Source organism: Dreissena polymorpha, chromosome 11 (genome assembly GCF_020536995.1).
Source record: "Dreissena polymorpha isolate Duluth1 chromosome 11, UMN_Dpol_1.0, whole genome shotgun sequence".
NCBI lineage: Eukaryota > Metazoa > Mollusca > Bivalvia > Myida > Dreissenidae > Dreissena > Dreissena polymorpha.
Window position 1 is genome coordinate 76,694,892 of NC_068365.1, and position 20,353 is coordinate 76,715,244.

The 20,353-nt window shown below is 36.2% G+C and overlaps 2 protein-coding genes across 8 annotated transcripts in view; both read right to left on the reverse strand.

Annotated features, from left to right (window-relative positions):
- Nucleotides 1-16,416, reverse strand: part of LOC127850428 (protein DDI1 homolog 2-like) — a 39,900-nt gene extending 23,484 nt beyond the window's left edge. For all 5 annotated transcript variants that reach the window (XM_052383457.1, XM_052383456.1, XM_052383458.1 and 2 more), the window contains exons 1-2: nucleotides 16,053-16,416; nucleotides 1,459-1,647 (exon numbers count right to left, since the gene is read on the reverse strand). In XM_052383457.1, coding sequence (XP_052239417.1) covers nucleotides 1,459-1,647; nucleotides 16,053-16,317 — 454 coding nt within the window. In that variant the 5' untranslated portion in view covers nucleotides 16,318-16,416. The remainder of the gene's footprint in view (nucleotides 1-1,458; nucleotides 1,648-16,052) is intronic.
- Nucleotides 9,419-20,353, reverse strand: part of LOC127850437 (uncharacterized) — a 206,112-nt gene continuing 195,177 nt past the window's right edge. The window contains exons 1-4 of one of the 3 annotated variants that reach the window (XR_008035288.1): nucleotides 14,389-14,597; nucleotides 11,241-11,411; nucleotides 10,482-10,630; nucleotides 9,419-10,293 (exon numbers count right to left, since the gene is read on the reverse strand). Coding sequence is in view for 2 of the 3 variants with exons in the window: in XM_052383473.1 (XP_052239433.1) it covers nucleotides 10,118-10,293; nucleotides 10,482-10,630; nucleotides 11,241-11,251 (336 nt within the window). In the remaining variant the exon portion in view is untranslated. Of the gene's footprint in view, nucleotides 10,294-10,481; nucleotides 10,631-11,240; nucleotides 12,288-14,388; nucleotides 14,598-20,353 lie in introns of those variants that run through there. The other 2 variants (XM_052383473.1, XM_052383472.1) reach the window with 2 other exon arrangements.

A 20,353-nucleotide genomic window follows, 5' to 3' on the forward strand; every position in this document is an offset into this window, starting at 1 on the left:
CACCTCCACAAACCACTCTGAAGGATAAAACACACATACCATACTGTATACACCTCCACAAACCACTCTGAAGGATAAAACACACATACATGTACCATAATGTATACACATCCACAAACCACTCTGAAGGATAAAACACATATTCCATACTGTGGACACCTCCACAAACCGCTCTGAAGGATAAAACACACATTCCATACTGTGTACACCTCCGTAAACTGCTCTGAAGGATAAAACACACATTCGATACTGTGTTCACCTCAACAAACTGCTCTGAAGGAAAAAACACACATTTCATACTGTGTACACCTCAACAAACCAATCTGAAGGATAAAACACACATTCCATACTGTGTACACCTCCATAAACTGCTCTGAAGAATAAAACACACATCCCATACTGTATACACCTCCACAAACCACTCTGAAGATAAAACACACATACCATACTGTATACACTTCTACAAACCACTCTGAAGGATAAAACACACATACCATACTGTATACACCTCCACAAACCACTCTGAGGGATAAAACACACATTTCATACTGTGGACAAATCCACAAACCCCTTTAAAGGATAAAACAAACATTCCATACTGTGTACACTGAATTTCTGATCAAAGTTCATTTATTTTGCATTTCATAAGACGGAGTTTGTGAAAATCGCTGCACAATTGATGGAGTTATGGCTGTTTAAAGTGATGCACCCCGTTTTCGGGTCATTTTCAGTTGAATACCTTGAAAATGAAAGTAGAAATTGGACGGGTCACGAATAATTACAATAATACCCCAAAGATTGATAACCGCTGAAAAGACAGCTCTCTTTTCTTCATAGGACGGCATATAAACTATCCAATACATTTTTGTACCGAAAATAACAAGATTAAAAATACGTCGGGTGTTTGTAAGATCTGCGTTTTATGACGCAAGGTTTTTTACGGGAATTACTTTAATAAATTTGTATTTGGGTACGCTTTATTTTGGATTTAATTACATTTTTTGTTATTTTAATTGCGTAATAACGCAAATACGCTTGTTATCTATAGCCATGACATTTTGAACACAGTTGCCAAAATCATATTGTTTTAATATTTTGTGTAAAGGAAGACAGTTTTCAGAAAATTACGGCGCCAACCAAAATGTAAAATTATGTGAGCGTTGCTCTAAAACCAATTTGTTTAATGCATGTCATACAGTGTCATCTCAGATAAGCCTTAATGCATGTCATACAGTGTCTGTTTAATGCATGTCATACAGTGTCATCCCAGATAAGCCTTTGCAGTCTGCACAGGCTAATAAGGGACAACACTTTCACCCTAAACTGGATTTTTGCTAAGATTAGACTTTCTTTGACTATAAAAGCAGAAAGTGACGTTTCTGATTAGACTGTGCATAATTTAATCACATGCAATAAACCCTCTTTTCCCTGAGCCCTGCTCATATTAATGCATACAACCTGTATTGCCACTCTCTAGGGCACTGGACAATGGTGGATTGCGTTCCTTTAGGAGTGCCCTCTCGTGGGGGTTGTACTTCAGGAGCTCCATAATGACGAGAGGGTCCTCTAGATCAGGCCTCACAGGTTGGGGTCGGCCTGGTATGGCTATCGTGCTGAAATCCAGCTGGGGAATGGAGCTGCCTGATGCTGAAATAAACAAGCAAATTCGTTGAATTGATATCCCCCGCCAATATGCTTCTGGACACAAATGTTTTATATTTGACACTAAAAAAAGCAATTTTTCAAGATACAAAGGGCCATAACTCCGTTACAATGCCATTTGGCGTGCATCATCCTCTTATTAATATATATACTCATACCAAGTTTCAATGAAAGCGGCCAAAGCACTTCCAAGATATGGCTCCGGACACACAAAAAAGCATTTTTTTAAGAAAAAAAGGGCCATAACTCTGTTATTAACAGATGGTGTACAATGCCATTTGGGGTGCATCATCCCCTTATCCATATATATACTCATACCAAGTTTAAATGAAATCTGCCAAAGCACTTCCAAGATATGGCTCCGGACAGACGGAAAGACGGACGGATGGAAGGATGGAAAGATGGACGGACAGATGGAAGGACGACAGCGCCAAAACAATATCCCTCCGCATATGGTGGGGGATAACAAGAGCACCGCATAACGGGTGCCACGCTCGGCTGCAAAAGCTTGTCAGAATTTTTTTATTTTTTTAGAGGTCACAAGGACCTTGACCTTTGACCTTTGACAAAATGGGTGTGGTGTGTAGAACTCATCAAGGTGCATCTACATATGAAGTTTCAAAGTTGTAAGTGGAAGCACTTTGATTTTAGAGCCAATGTAAAGGTTTTAGCATGACGCCGGCGGACGACGAGCAGGCTATGACAATACCTCAAGTTTTCTCCGAAAACAGCCTCGCTAAAAAAGAACATGTAATGGAAAACAATATCTTGGAAAAACATGTACCGGTATTATAAAAAATAACAAGCATGTGCCATGAAATTACCAGCATGCCATGAATTGACCAGGGGTCTCACTAGGATTTTAAAACAGGAGTCCTTGGACGCCTAACAAGGAAAAAATAGGTGTCTCAATCAGAGCTACAGAAAAGCTGCGTATTCGCGTTAATACGCAATCAAAAATAGGTGGACATGCAATTTTTTTCAAATTATGTGCGTACCCGTACGCAAAACAAATCGCCGATACCCAATTTGAGTCGCCTTCTATGCGTAATGAAAAATCCCGTTTTGTTTTGGCCAATTTGACTCGAGTCCTAATTGACAAGCGCTTGTTTAATCTGGTAACGTATTTACCAATCTTTAAGATGATAGCACATGCGAGTCAAACAAAATGGCGTCTCGAGGCAGACGAAACGTTCCGCAAAAAATACAAAACAACATATAGATTCCTTTGTCGTGGTAAATATATCTAAAACAATTGCAAAGGGCATAGTTAATGACATTATTACCTCCATGTTTTGTTCCGTGGGCATCTGCGGTAGTATTTTAGATGAACTTGTTGATGGAGTGCACAGGGGGCTAGAACGGTGTTGGAATAGTATAATAAAGTGTGTTTAGACCGAAAATGCCAATTATTTTTTTTAATATAATAATAGTTACAAGGGTTTCAATTAAAAAAAAATATTTTCTGACTGCCATCAATCAGAGTCCGGTTACATTGCCAAAAAATAATACAAATCAACAACTTTGGCATGTAGACGTAGCTAATAAATAGCTCTTTCTAAAAACGATAACACATTTCCTTGGCTTCAGATTGTTGAATCTGGTAGCAGAATGATGGAACAACCTATACTACAAATGAATACATAACAGTGACTTTATGTAGGTACGGTTTTGAGAAGCTAAATTCATGTTTTATTGCAATTACCCAATTAACTTGTTTGTTGGTACAAATACCCAATTATTTTTTATATGAGCGGGTATCATACTTTTGGATACGCAATCACGTTTTCCATTACTCAATTCATTCTTATTTTGAAGGGTATTACCCTATTACCCCAAAAAACATATCTGTAGCTCTGGTCCCAATGAATATTGAACACGTCTTTTTTTTCAGCAATTTTCAGCAAAAAATTCATTAAATAAAGAATGAATATAAAATTATGCATAATATAATTTCATTAATTAACAAGATGTGTTTGAGAAACACAATGTCCCCCTATATGATGTTTGACCTTATAGGATGACCTTGACCCTTCACCACTCAAAATGTGCAGCTCCTTGAGATACACACGCATTTCAAATATAAAATTGCTAGCTTCAAAATTGCAGAAGTGACATTACATGCGCAATTTTGACCCATATACTTGACCTTGAAGGATGACCTTGACCTTGACCCTCCACCACTCAAAATGTGCAGCTCCATGAGATACACATGCATGCCAAATATCAAGTTGCTATCTTCAATATTGAAAAAGTATTCATAAAATAAGCGATTTGGGCCACATATATTTGGCCTCTGACCTTGAAGGATGACCTTGACCTTTCACCACTCAAAATGTGCAGCTCCATGAGATACACATGCATTCCAAATATCAAGTTGCTATCTTCAATATTGCAAAAGTATTCATAAAATAAGCGATTTGGGCCACATATATTTGACCTCTGACCTTGAAGGATGACCTTGACCTTTCACTGCTCAAAATGTGCAGCTCCATGAGATACACATGCATGCCAAATATCAAGTTGCTATCTTCAATATTGCAAAAGTATTCATAAAATGAGCGATTTTGGCCACCTATATTTGACCTCTGACCTTGAAGGATGACCTTGACCTTTCACCACTCAAAATGTGCAGATTCATGAGATACACATGCATGCCAAATATGAAGTTGCTATCTTCAATATAGCAAAAGTTATTGCAAAATGTTAAAGTTGGTGCAAACAGACAGACAGACCAACCAACCAACCAACAGACAGGGCAAAAACAATATGTCCCCCACTACTATAGTGGGGGACATAAAAACCCAAATATAAAATGAACTTTAGGAAGCCCACTTATAATGTTCTCTTTATTGTTTCGTAAATACAAAATCATGTAGAAAACAATAAAATAGACAACTCTTTTGTGGCAAGTGTGCATAAAAGTGCTAAATTTATTTACATACACACCCCAATTATACACAATAACAAAACATCATTACATTGCAATCTTGCAATCATATTAAATTTGACACAACAATAAAACCAGTTTAGTACTTTAACAGGGTTACAAATTGGCAAAAATGAAAATCCTAAAAATTGAAGCTGGGGGCCTGGGGGCCGCCAGGAACCCCGGTGGGTCCAGGGCAAAGCCCTGGTAGGGGGCCCAGGAAGCTCCTGAGACTTAGCAAAATAACAAATAAAAAAATAGCTAAGAAATTAACACAAATCTTAAAAATCACACCTGTTTTGCAAGTTCATTTTATAAAGGAGAGTTAATATATTATTTTTTATAGTAAGAAACCTAAAATTTCAATAAACAATGAACATATACAGTTTGTCAACTAGTTCCAGATAATCAGCAGTTCCGATAATTTTTTTTTAAATTTTCCATAATGCCTCACTAAAAACAATATTATAAGTGTCTATGGTATACATTAGGTAAAGGAGTATATTAACCAATTTTAAGCAAGAAAGATTTTGTATTATGCTTACAGGAGGGGAATAAATGCAGCAAAAAGTTAACCGAAACTGATTGAATAATGTTATATTTTGAAATGTGCATATTAATATAGAGGGCTTTATTATTTTCAAATAAGCTTTTTGCTGATTGAAAACGAATGCCATGACAATGGTTTGAAATAATAATTCTGTAAGTTGAATGAATTTTAATACTTTACCGAGCGGAAGGGTGAACTTAAATTGGCTATTTTTGACAAAAAACTGCATAAGCCGTCTGGCCTAACCTGTTATCAAACAAAATAAATTTTACCCTTTATTTTTACATCTTCTCACATTGACACTAAATTCCGAAATAAATTATTGTGGGCAAAAGAATAAACGTTTTTTGCCAGGTGATTCTAAACGTGTTGACTGACTGTACCAGGCAATACATTTTTTCAGCCATTCGCGAAATTTAACTCCATGTTCATCAACTTCAGCCAACCACTCCCATCGCCATTTATTCTTGACGTCCGATTCTAGCACCTTTGTACTTGAATTCGGCTCAAGGAACTTCATTTTTTGTATTTGTTTTATGTCGAAAAGCAACTATTTTTGATTATGGCGCTCGTTTGACGTAAATGATTCGACAATTTCGCAAACGCCTGCCTCCCTTTATTTTTCGCGTGGATTGCAATGTAAAGAACGATAACTCTTTCAGGCACCTGCTTTAGTTCCGTGTTTTTGTTTGCTTGACAAATGTTTTGTGTTGCTTGGAAAATGCAAGGGGGTCACCCCCTACCCCCCCTAAATTATCTCATCGAATTTACATGAGTTACGAAAACAACCTTTTGGTGCCCTGAAAAACCGGACTTCCGGCACAAACCGGAAGACTTTTAACCCTGTGTAACTTAAGTCTTTGACAATCACAAAAGTGTTACCAGATGACATCAATTAAACCTATGCCGAAACAAGACTATTGCCAAGCAATATATTCCCCTACCAGCTCCACCATTGTCAGAAATTCCACAATTGTCCGATTTTTTTGGTTAATTTGTTGCCATAGAAACCAGAATTTTTGACGTAGGAACAAAGTGAAATGACGTGCATAATGTCCATATTGCCATCTATCCATGTTAATGTTTCATGAAAAAATATGAAGAACTTTTAAAGTTATCGCAGGATCCAGAAAACCACCATTTTCAGCAGTATTTCTAGTCTATTTGTTGCCATAGCAACCAGAATTTTGGTCGTACGAACAAAATGAAATGACGTGCATAATATCCAAATTGCCATCTATCCATGTTTCAAGTTTCATGAAAAAATATGAAGGACTTTTAAAGTTATCGCAGGATCCATTCAAGTGTGAAGACAGACTGACTGACTGACACACAGAACGCAAACCATAAGTCGCATCTGGTGAAACAGGTAGGGGATAAAAAACAGTGAGTGGGTGGGGCAGGTTTCTAGGAAGTTAAAACTGTAAATTTGAAACACATCTGGCAAGTGGCCATTTTAAACTGCATTAATCAATACAACATTAATGGTAAGGGTATCACGTTTAAACGTTTAAATGGTCGCATTTCGTGTTTTGCTCATAAACGTTTACATATACAGTAAACGTTTAAACAACAGTCAATATCAACATAATCCATTTCATTTTATTTCATAACGACGTTGTAAAGCTTTTTTACAGCTCCTGAAAAAGACTCGTATTTGTTTAAAGTGCGCAAGATGGCCCTTTTTCACAATACCAAAACATAACAATACGCCATATACAGACTGAAAGCTTGAATATTTGACGCGCGTCGGTAAGAAGTGCTCGAGAAAAGTTTCCTGCCATTTGTTGCATGAGCATGCCTAAAATTGTCTTAACATTCGACGCGCGTCGGCATGAAGTGCACGATGAAATTTTCCAAAGGTTTTTCATCGGCATCCATTTTTAGAGATATGGCGAACGAGACAGGTCGTGGAAAACAAGAGCACCGCATAACAGGTGCAAAGCTCGGCTGCGAAAGCTTGTAAGAATTTATTTATTTATTTTTTTTCTTTAACTTTGACTTAGTGACCCAACAAGAGATGTGTTTGTCAGAAACACAATGCCCCCTACTGCGCCGCATTAAAATAAAATTTCTATTAATCATTTGGCAGGTATAGAAATCATCTCCCTTTAAAGGTTATTACTTCCCTTGAATTTTGTCCAATCCAACGGGGGGGGGGGGGGGGGGGATGGGGAGGGTCTCACAGTCAATTATGGCCATGTCAGACATCACTGACAACCAAGGCCTGTGGTTTAAAAGAGATCATAACCAGGGTTGATCATGTATCTATGGACATAAGTCCACAGGTATGTAATGAACATCAAAGAAATTATAATTATATCATTTAAAAAAAACCTCTGAAAAATCAAGCATTTGGGTTATAAATAATCAAAATAAAAAATCTGTACAGTAACTGTGAAAAGAACTTCAATTCTTGGTAAAGGAAATATATAATATGATATTTATAATTATATAAATTACTTCCCTTGAAAATAATTGTAACAAATCACTATTTTTAGTAGCAAATAATTAAAAGCCACTACTGTGACTGTAGATTCACCACTCAAAATGTGCAGCTCCATGAAATACACATGCATGCCAAATATATAAAGTAGCCATGTTCAATATTGAAGAATTTTCTCCCTTTTTAAAGCTTATTACCGGTACTTCCCTTAAATCTGTATTTTTTACCATAGACAGTAAAGGATGACCTTGACTTTGACCTTTTACCCCAATGTTTTTGTCAGAAACACAATGCCACCTACTGCGCCGCTTTGATTTATTTAACAAAAATATATACATGGGCAGGTCAGATAACTATGTCCATTTAAAGCTTATAACTTCCCTTGACTTTGTTTTTTCTACCCTAGACCTTGAAGGATGATGTTCACCTTGAAATTTTACCACTCAAAATGTGCAGCTCCATGAGATACACATGCATGCCAAATATCAAGGTGCTATCTTCAATATTTAAAAAGTTATGGCCAATGTTGAGGTTTTAGCACGACGCCTACGGCGGACAACGAGCTGGCTATGACAATAGCTCGGGTTTTCTCCGAAAACAGCCTCGCTAAAAATCACCGTATTGGAACTGTTTTTACTCAATTTGAAGTATGGTGAAAACAAAAGTTTAAATGTTACTTGTGTGCAACCAAGTTGTCGTACAAAGGGGAAAATATGGGGACCATGGCGAACCACGTAAAAATTGTGCCAGAAACTGTTGTACAATCGGAGTGAAAGTTTTCCATTGCTGGAGCTACCGTTACTAAGCTTAGGGCGTCCTTAGACTCTTCATCAGTGGTGAAACTGGTGTTCCTCCACAAATCTATCGAGTAAACCTTTACGGGACGACAGTAAGCAAGTCATGCCAGTGAGTTCATTCTTGATGTAGCAAATTTAATGAACAGATACTTGTTTTGATGTACATCTTGTTAAAGATCAACGGACCCGATTAAAAAATCCTGAAATACACCAATATTATGGGAGATTATAACGTTTAAATGCATTTCCATATCATAATTCGATTAAAACCATCGTATTCAGCGAGTATACAGCCGATAACTATGCCGATTTTTCGCACTTCGTGATCGAGTCGACATTTTTGTTTCAACCGGAAGTGACGTATGAGTTAACCACTTGCTACGAGTTCATAACAAAGGAAACGGTATCAGCTTTTGTCTTTTTAAAGTTCGTCATATAACGTGTTTTTATTTTTCATAGTACACATCCACAGGACATCGCATCTTGACTTTTTAAGTATTTAATTATAATTTAATCAGGCAAATATAATTGACACATTGAAAAGATATAATTATTCGCTGAAACTGATCGACGTACGAATGCCAGTCCAAATTTACTAACCGTTCAAGTTCAACACTTCAACAACGTACTAGTTGAAATAAATAATGTTGATTTGAAATGAATAATTCTTACGTAAATGGTCGTGTCATTTAATACTAAATGACCGAGAATAGATGTTTTATTTCTTTTGCTAGTATCCTGACATGGCCATTTTGTTGAAACCCGATGTGTTCCCTGCACACGATTTTTTATTTATGGTAAATTGATCTCATGTATGTCGACATTCACTTCAAAGTTTGAATGATCTCATTTCTGTTGTTTTTTAATAAATATTTTTTAATAATTAGTCTTGATTTTATATAAATATGACGCAATTGAATTTTTCTAAACTCTCCACGAGCGAGGTGACTTAATATTATTAATGAGAAATAGCATGTCAAATTTTTACTCTCGATGTTTTTGAAATGGAGAAAACATTCCAATACAACAATATATATGTAGCATACAAGTTTATTGCAACATCTAAAAATATAAATTACCACAGACACAACAACAGAACAACTTGTAACCTGACGACAAGTTTTAGAAAACTGGACGGAATAAGTAAATGAGCTTTACTAGCACAATGTTGCAATACAACTTGTCATGGAGTCAAATTAAGTACCTTTAACAAAATGACTTTTAAAACATCTTTTACAGACCAATACTATCACACAAAAACACTACATGGTCCCAACATTTAAAAATAAAGGTGTTGACATTAACATTTTTATACTAACAGTATAGCACACAATGGGAAAACTATTATTACAGCATATTTGTCAAAATAATACATTCACATTTTTCAAAAAAATAACTGTAGTTGCTATGTTAATTTGAAACAATACGTGATCAGTGCTTCAGCTAGGTTCTAATTTGTCAAAAGGACACATTCGTAGACATTGTCATATAATACTTGGGGCATTTCATGTGTTCACGTCGAGTCTGCACAGTCTTATCAGGGACACAGGCTAATATGGGACGAGATATTTTGCGCACGCTTTGTCCCATCTTTCCAGCGCGAGGATTTTTTTAATTAATTACAAACATATATGGCACAGGCTAATCTGGGATGACACCTTACGCACGTACACTAAACCCAGCTGGAGCAATACATGACAAATGGCATGCCAAGTTGTTTCCAATTACTGTAATTAATTAAACCTAGAGCGGTGCAACTGCACTGCTTCATTCTTTAAAATTTTCTTCGCAGATGATGCTAATGGTGGTGGAGAGAACAGAATGGAAGAAGATGCCTGCTTAGCAATCCGGGTGCTCTTGAACTGTTGTTTTAATTGCAGCAATTCAACCATGAGCTCTGTGACATAATCTGAAAAAGCATCAACAATTTATTTTTTACTACTTGGTTAAACTATGCACATTGAACAAATAAATAAAAATACACATATTATGCATAAAAAACAACAACAACAGTCAACTTAGTCAGTTTCACTGTTAGGTTTTTGTATATTATATATTAGAATGCCAATTTTCTATTTTGCTTAGAAGGACCATTACCATAATTGCAGGCCTCTTTGACAGGTTTCACGACATGGTGTCCCGCCTTGTACTTTGGATACGAAATCCTGTAGCGCTTTTCGCCGTTCTTCGTCTCTGCATGTTTCCTGTGCGCATTAGAAACGGAATGCAGGGCTGCCAGATGCAATCTGGATTACAAAAAATAGAATTAAATCACAAATTTTATCAACAATTACTATTTCATATAACAACAAGGCATCATAGGATGACATATGCCCCCTTTTTCCAAATTTGTCTAAACCTAAACGCAAAGTGTTTTTCCACATTTTTCGAAACCTAAACGCAAAGTGTGACGGAATTTCAGACAGACAGACAGACGGACAGTGCGATCACTATATGCCCACCTTCACGGGCATAAAAAGGAACTAAAATCATTTTCACAACTAATGCATATTTATTATGGACATATGCTCATGGGCACTTGATGGTTTATGAACTGCAAATGGCAATGTTTATTAGTCAACTAGGATATTAATTTTACTCAAATTAAAGATCATATTTTTGGTTGTTAGAATTTCCGCAACCAATGCCGAATGTAAAAAAACCCAAACCGCATCATAATCAAATGTTGTTCTCATTAAACTTGCACAAATATTTATCAATCGTGTAGGAAATAAACTAATTTTTGCCTTAAAGTTGTAGTTTTATAAATTATTACCACTGGACTATGAAAGACAAAAACAACATGCCTGCGCTAGCTCTTCTGTAGATATAATATTAATCGATCACAATTCATACCTCTGTTTCATTGCTGCGTATGAAAAGCAGAAAATTTTGGCGCAAATTGGCAGACCACCTTGTGTTGAGCCTCCAGCATCGAGGTCTGTTCAGCTGGTGACAGCATGCGAATGTCAGAGAGAAGACGCTTGCTTCCGATGACCAACAGTAATTCCTTGTGCGCCTTCGAGCCTAAAGACAAGTAATAGTCCAACTTTCATGGCAACACATGTCATTGAACAAAATTTCATAATCATTTCATTTACATTAATCGGATGTTAAATATATAATCCGATAAATGTAAATGAAACAAGGGTTGTTTGTAAAACATGCATGCACCCCATATGGGCTGTCCGTTGTAGTGGCAGCCATTGTGTGAATACGTTTTTTGTCACTGTGACCTTGTCACTGTGACCTTGACCTTTGACCTAGTGACCTGAAAATCAATAGGGGTCATCTGCGAGTCACGATCAATGCACCTATAAAGTGTCATGATCCTAGGCAAAAGCGTTCTTGAGTTATCATCCGAAAATCATTTAACTATTTCGGGTCACCGTGACCTTGACCTTTGACCTTGTGACCTCAAAATCAATAGGGGTCATCTGCGAGTCATGATCAATCTACCTATGAAGTTTCATGATCCTAGGCATATGCGTCCTTGAGTTATCATCCGAAAACCATTTTACTATTTCGGGTCACCATAACCTTGACCTTTGACCTAGTGACCTCAAAATCAATAGGGGTCATCTGCGAGTCGTTATCAATCTACCCATTAAGTTTCATGATCCTAGGCGTATGCGTTCTTGAGTTATCATCCGGAAACCATTTTACTATTTGGGGTCACCGTGACCTTGACCTTTGACCTAGTGACCTCAAAATCAATAGGGGTCAACTGCAAGTCATGATGTGTTCTAAAAACACTGTATTATGTGAATTGAGAATAAGACATCAAACAGGGAATGGACATCATTTTGGTGATTTTCTCAAACAAAACTATTCATTTCATGATCTACATTTATTTTTGCAATATAGTATTAGTATCTTTAATTAAAGCTTTATACCGGTAAGCAATTTTCCATGACTATTTCATTAAAAATGGTTGTTTTTTTTTTTTCATTTTAACTGTATTTTAAAACTGTGTCCATGCGCAGCATTATAGCTCATTTCATGAGGATTTGTTTTTTAATTAATAAAAAAATCAAGTTTTGAAGAAATGTATTTAAATGATGCCAGTATTTATGCAAGTATCTGTTTTAATTATAATTTGTCAAACTAAATAAATACAATATATATAAAAAAAATATCCCAATTAAAATAATACAGTGTTTAAATTAAAAGAAAGCATAAAGACAAAAGACAAGAATAAAAGTGTAGATTGTTGTTCTAAATTAAAATGTTATTTATATTTTTTGCTGTTGTTCAAAATTAAAATGTTATATATATTTTTTGCAATTTATTTCCTATTCTATTTATAAATACTGTTCTATCTACTAGTGCAGTATGTTGTATATTCAGTTGTTATGATTACTGCAGTCTGATAATCTGCTTGTTTTATTACTGTCTGTGCCAAATACAATTGATAACAGTAGATCACTGATAACAATACTTGACTTTACAGAAACAAAGAGGACCATCTATTTTATGACACCAGCTTGATTTATGGCAGCTGTAGGGTGGTAATACACCACAATCTGCCAACTTGGTGCCTTGTTGGCATGGTGATTTGCAAAAATTCAGCTAGTTTAGTGACCAACTTATTTTGTACAGAAACCACCTAATTGAAGCAACTTTATAAATAAAATATAAAAATGATAACCCGAAAAAAGCTTATTTAATTTTACACATATTATAATGCTGTCATTTATTTTCTACAAGATTTGTAACACAAAATTGTAAAATAAAGTAAACTTTGTATTCATAATAGTAAAACTACATGTTTTTCTTTGTTCCACTTCAGAAATTAATCAAACAACACATCTTTAGTACATTGAATGCTATAATGAAATCTCAAAATGGCTAAAGCCCATAAGGAGCAAAATGAGTTTATTACACTGAAAACTGTTTCCAATGCAATTAATGCATGTAACAATATTAATTTGAAAATATAACATTTATTCAGTCTTAAATTATAAGCCAGACATCCCGGGTCTGGTAAGATGTTATTTGGGCTTCTAGAAATTAATAATTTATATAGTCAGGCTATTGGATTTTTCTCCTGTTTCTAATATAGAACAATGATTTTGGCTAAAAATATTACCCTGAAGACTGAAATTGAACTGTTATTTAAATTATCATGGCACTACCAGTAGCCTAAATGGCCATCAGCTACTAAGTACTAGAATCAGTTGCTGTTCAATTTATGAAAACACAAAAAAATCAAGATGCATTTTATGATTCACACTACATGAAGAATAAATGGTATATAAATAATAAAACACCTGTCGGCTACTAATTCAAATTTCTTTTTTATTCTTTTAACAGTTAAATGGCACACTATTTCTAACTTATCATCTCTTTTTCTAAACCAGCATTAATACATTATTGGAAGTCTGAATGTATTTACTAAAAAGCCCTTGCGTTTTCACATTTTAAACAATAAAAAGATAAGCAACACATTATTAATTGAATTTTTGGTAAATAGGTAGAAAATATGGCTTGTCAGCAACTGCTTTACATTAGAACTTGAGCTAAATTAACCGTGGTGGAAAACAGTAAGAGGTCACGGTGGTGTAGTGGATGCGGTGTCCGTCTAGCCGTCTAGCGATCGGGAGTTCCTGGGTTCGCTCCCTACTCAGGGAGCTTTCTCATTATCTCCTCCATAGACACCAAGTACTGGTTCTTCCCAGGAAATGGACTCAACAGTGTCCACTGCTTGAAATGCTAATTGTGTCGACTAGCAGTATATTTAGATAGATACACATTTGTATTAAGATCGAAATGTGTCGATTTCAAACTGATGCCTGTCAAAACACTTACAATAAATAATTAGATCTTGCCGTACTGCCAAAGTCAGTTTGGTTACTAGCTGCTAACTATTCTAACTACATACAATGATTTTTAATTCAAAAGTATTTTTTACATTGTCAGTGTTTGAGCTTTTTGAAATAACATAGAACTTGTGGTATTAAGATGCATATCTGATCATTGACCTTATTAATTAAGTTCTTACCGTTTTGCGATTTCTCTTGGAAAAAGCACCATAGTTGTCACGTTTCCGTTTGGGGGCTCCTAACTCGTCTGGCCTTAGGGCTTTCGGCTGTAATGCCTTGAAGTTGTCCGTGTCAGGGAACAAAGTTGGCACTGCATCAGGATGCAGCGACAGTCTCATCCCAAAGCCCGCACTCGCCATCACACTCGGGGTGGGGGGGGTGGACAAAGCACTTATCCTCAAAATGTTTTATGCAAATTTTTGCATATTTGCTTGGCGTAAAGTCCACCACCTTTCCGTCGATAATCCTTCGTGAATACACGGCTAGAATCCATTTCCGCTTAATACTTTTGTCCTTTGAGAAGCCGAAGAATCCTTTCTTCTCCGTTTGCTTTTCAGAACGAGCATTGCAGCCAAACGCTGCACATTGAACCATCTTATAAATCAGTAAATCCTCAATGTCATGTAAAAGTTCGACTCGTAATCAACACAAAAGAGATTATAAATTAAGTATATGCAAGTGAATGATCAACACAGTCTTGTAATCCTTGAAGTTTTGAGGGAAATTTGCATGCTTCAGTGCATACTGTACATAACATGGGAATATTCGTCATGCGCAGTGGTGCACACATACGTCATCGGGGTAAAAAAGCGGCGGAAATTGCCGAACGCGTTACGGAAATTCCCGATCATCAAAATCATCGTTTTTTTAGCTCTAACTTTTTTTTTTAATTTTATTTTTTTACTTTGTTGTTATAATATGGTATTACTTTATAAAATATGAACAGTTAGTCAGATTTCTTCTGTTGACCTTTAAGTAAAACATTGAAAATTTTAGAACCGGATAACTCCTATTGAAGAAATGTTGGTTGGATATCAGTAAAGTAAACTTTTCAATGGTGTTCATAGTGGTTTTATGTGAAAACCATCAGCATAAAATGACTTTTAAAAACAGGCATCTTGTCTGGAGAAAATAAAATCAACCACAACAATATCTTTTTAGGCCTTACTAAAGTTTGTATATATTTTTTTGCAGTATAGTGTGTGTTGTCCTGTTTTCAAACCACTTCCGCCTAAATGTAAATAATAGCATAGCGGCCATTCAATGCCGATAAAAACTCATTGTTCAATTGGTGTACATTTATACTCGCACAGGTAAACATGTCCAATAGTTACATTAATATATATTGATTGTATTTTGCAATTGATCCATTATGATGCAATACTGTAATTGTTTATTATATTGTTTTTCACTGTACTTATTACTCATGTATGTCTATTTATAGAACTTGAGACTTGATGTTCTTTGAGGAATTATATGATGAAATTAGAACCCCTTGTTGCGTTGTTGATCCGCGCCCCAGAACCCCTCATGCTCAGATAGCTGTGCTAGCCAGCTCGGTCACATAAGCACTATTTTTGGCTAGATTGAACTTTACCGGTACACAGTATTTACCACTATAGACAAAGCGGGGGTTTGGGGGCGGTAGCCACCGATACTAAGGAAATATATAAGATAAAATAGATTATAAGGTGTTGTGTTAGTTGTCATGTGTAAGGTGTTAAGGGTTAGGGTACGCTGTTTGATGTTAAGTGTTGCGTACCGGTAAAGTTCAATCGTCCCCTATTTTTAACAATTTGACTTTTTATAGTCTTTTGCCTAGAAATTGCTTAAATTAGAATACCTCCACTTCCTGAGGGCTGAGGCTGGAACTGCGCCTGAGAAGGTTGAACCTGCTGAAGCAGAAGCATGTCACCGTCTTTAATGCCGTATTCCTTGAGCATCTTCTGGTTGTCGTGAAGCGGTCTCCCCTCCCATGTGAGCACAATGGTGGACGAAGCGATACCCAGTTCAAATTCGCATTGGGCCTTTAAATTCTCGACTTCCAACTCCGGACTTACGTCAATACTTATTAGTCTATCGTCTAACGTCGTTATTGTCAGGTGCATTTCCGTTAATGTACATAAACACCAGAAGAAAATAAGCACAACAATCGCTTAGTCAATATGAAACAACGATCTTCCGGTACCGGTGTAAGGTTACTTCCCACTTTTTTCACGCGGTTGCACCCCATTAGTAGCTCCTAGAACAATATTAAAAATTTATGGGTTGTTTCATACTTCAAGGCGCCGGGATATATGAATCGATAAAACGAGTAGACAATCTGTACACTAATAAGTGTTGGGTTTTGTTTGCAGGTCAGAATCGATAAACGAACTATTTGATTCCAATTAATCAAGGCGTACGGTATGCTAATATATAATCATAAGTCGGACATAAGGGTTAAGATGTCTTTGAACACATCATTTTTTCTTCAAACTTCATCGAATGTGAAAGATTAAAAAATTTCATTCAAATTGTAAATTTGTGGAGATATGCCATATAAGTTAAATATCATCTGCTTTAATTATATGTAGGGCTCCTTTTGTGACAATCCAATCACATAGATTTTTTTAATTGAAACAATCGAAAAGCAGTAATGAATAAAGTCATCAGATACTCATACATTTGTATTACCTGCACATCTGGGCAACCTCAAATTTAATAATACTCATGAGATTATCCAATCAAAATAAAATAAAAATAATCTCTTTGAATTATATGCCATTAGGCTAATTAAACTCCGTGCAATTATCAACATATACCAGTGTTAATAAGTCACAAAAGTAGCACAAACAAGTTATTAATTGCATTTATTCAGAGCTCGGTGACAACGGGGTTTAAGTTTATTTACATCAGGCAATATAAAAACTGGCAAAAATCTGTGAAGTTATGTACTCGTACTGTCAAATTCAAATTTAAGTGACATCACATACTTTAGGATTGGCATGACGAGGATTTGAAGAGAGCGGACGCAAAATTGTATGCACAAATTTTTAACAAGTTTTAAAGTTTTAATACTTAAATTACATTATTTTGAACAAACTGGCAATATATTGTTTATATACTTGTGGTATTTTGCAGGTTGTGTTCGCGAACCATACAAAATAACACTGCTATTTAAAAGCTCTATAAATTATAACTCGGTGTCAAAACACAGTAAATATACTAATATATAAATAATTTTAACTAGGTCAATTCTGGCTCTACCCAGTTATTTGCTACTTATCCGTAGTTTGGTACATAGTACTTTATAGACACTCAGATTCAGACAGCCATGATGCAACTGGTGAAAAACACTGGCTCCGAGAGGACCCCACGGCTGCGAGTCCCCAGGAATCAAAACTTAGAAAATACTCTACAAGGTTAACTCCAAAAAGGCTGTACAGAAAAAGTTACTTTGTGCAAGTATACCGCAGGAGATGATGGAGGTAAATGACAAGCATGTCATAGAAAACCTATCGTCTGCAGCATATGAGGTGCTAAAATCACAAACTTTTGAATATTACACAAATTGCGAGGATAAACAGTGTGAAATAAAGAGAAGGGCCTCAACTGCTAAAGGGATTGAGTCTAAAATAATTGTAGAGGAAGCTGTCTGCATAAAGTTGAAATCTGTTGGCAGGCAACTTTTCCGTGTTAATTTCTTTAACTCTACAAATAAAATAGATGTGAATGGACATATGTACAAGATATTTATTACTGATGACTTTCCAAAGATCAGCAAAATATTGGAAAAATATGACTTTATAAAACAACTTAATTGTATGATCTATGATGCTTGTTCTGCATATTTTGACCAGCAAAATGAAACATGTGCCTCGAAAATGTTATTACAGATTAAAGAGAAACAGCAGCTAGCCGATGATAGTCAGATCAGTATTGCCAACATTGACAAACATAGGTCAAAAACATTACACATACCTCAACTGAAATATCATGAGGCATCGGAGGAGAATGATACTAGTATGATGTATTTGGATGACACATTCGGGCGTTGTACAGAGGAAGACGAAAAAGATTTCCCTTGCACGGTCTGTAATGAAGGTACAGAAGATAAGACCAGCCTAGAGTGCATGTTATGTGGAAAATGGATCCATAGAGAATGCCATGAAAAAAGCATGAACTATGAACATAATGAAAATGACTATACATGCATGTTGTGTAAATGCCTTGATGATGAAGAGCCTGAATTAAGAAACAAACACTCTCCTATAGATGACAATGCTGATTGTAGCTTACATGTGCTGTATGATGAAAATGAACATGATATACATAACAAAATTCAACAAGTTTTAATCACTGAAGACATATCTGATGAAGCAGAAACTAGATCTGATAGCCCACATACTGAAGAAAAGATATGTGATAATATCGATCTGAATACAATCTATACTAGTGCTATAAATGATGGCGATGTTAGGAAAATAACTCCGCATAACCACGAAAATTCAAACGACAAAAGGGCATTTCTGAACGTTCAATCTTCTATTCATGTAGTAGACGGCCAGAAATCTGCACTTGATCCGGCACTTAGACGATCAGAGACCAGATCATCCAGATGTTACAGCCAAAGCCCCAAAAATGCCAAAAAAGAACAGTACAATGCCGGTGAATCAGCCAGAAAAGAACAGTATAACACAGGTGATACAGGTGAACAAACCGTAGCAAGTAAGTCTCCATATATGCATGAGCAAATGAACGTCACTTCAATAAGGCCAGAAACTCAACAAATATAATCCGTCAAGATTTCAAAAACTGCAAATAAGAATGCCAAAAACGATAAACTCTACCTCCAATGTGATTACTCGAGAAGATATCGCGATACCAAAAAATCAGAAAGTTAAAAAGCAAACCCAGAAATCAGCTCTTGGACAACAACTTGCTGACTGTAAGGCCACGATACAAATGTTGGAAGCCAAAAATCGTGACTTTCAAAACACAGTGACACTGTTAAGACACAATCAGAAAAATGCAACAGAACCCAATTGAGAATTTGGAAAACACTGAATTAAAAAATGAGTAACTCTGTATTCGAAGAGAAAAATCCAGACAAAATGTCTAGCATTTATTTGAACATTATTCATAGACTTGATATGCAAGAGATAAAAATGAAACATGAATTTAAATGTCAAAACCTAAAATTTAAAATCCAAATATTAGAATTACAGAAGGAATTAGAAGATTCCAAAATTAGAAATAGAATGCATCAGGACCAACAGCCCATACAAGCAGGAATCCCGATACCAAGTGCACCATATGGAAAACATGTACCACAGCAGTACGGGGTACCATATGCACCGATAGAGGCTCTTCTACCTCCGGCATACCAAACACCTTATGAACTATACAGATCAACCATGCAGTATGGATCGGCAAACAGTCAGGTACCACCCATGTCGTTTGTACCCCCAACAATACAGAATGCTAGTGTTATGCCACCTTCACCTTATGTGACTACAAGACACTTCGCACATTATGTTCCTCAGACTCACTTGTGTCCAGTAATGACAGGAACAACAACATAACTTAGATTACATCGTTTAGGGACCCACGCACCAATGATGAAAGCCACGAACCCTCCATGGATGCCAAGAGGTATACATAATATACCTAACTGCCCATATATTGTGCATGGTCCATACACGCTTACAACGTCATTCTTACCACCGAGGCATTGTGTGAATCCTGTACAGACGCACACCCAGACATCTCAATCTTTACAGCTGACTCGAAACATGCATACCGCGTCTTGTAACCAAACAGTGGGAACAGCCAACAATCACAATTCCACGACAAACCAGCCAAATCCCCAGATAGCAGTAAGTGAGAAGACTACACAACACACGCCTGATTATACAAATCTGAGCCCAGATGTAACGGACCAAAATGACGAACAAACTACACAGTACACAGATGGACAGTTCGCATGCTTGCCAGATATGCAGACCACTGAAGCTGCTACGCCTCATGAAGCAGTATCTCGCACATATCAACAGCCTCCAATGGATGATCCCATTATTATTGAAATAACAACAACACATCGAGAAGACTACAGTCCCAGAACCCAACAGAATCAATCTGCAAATAACTTAGGTGATCAAG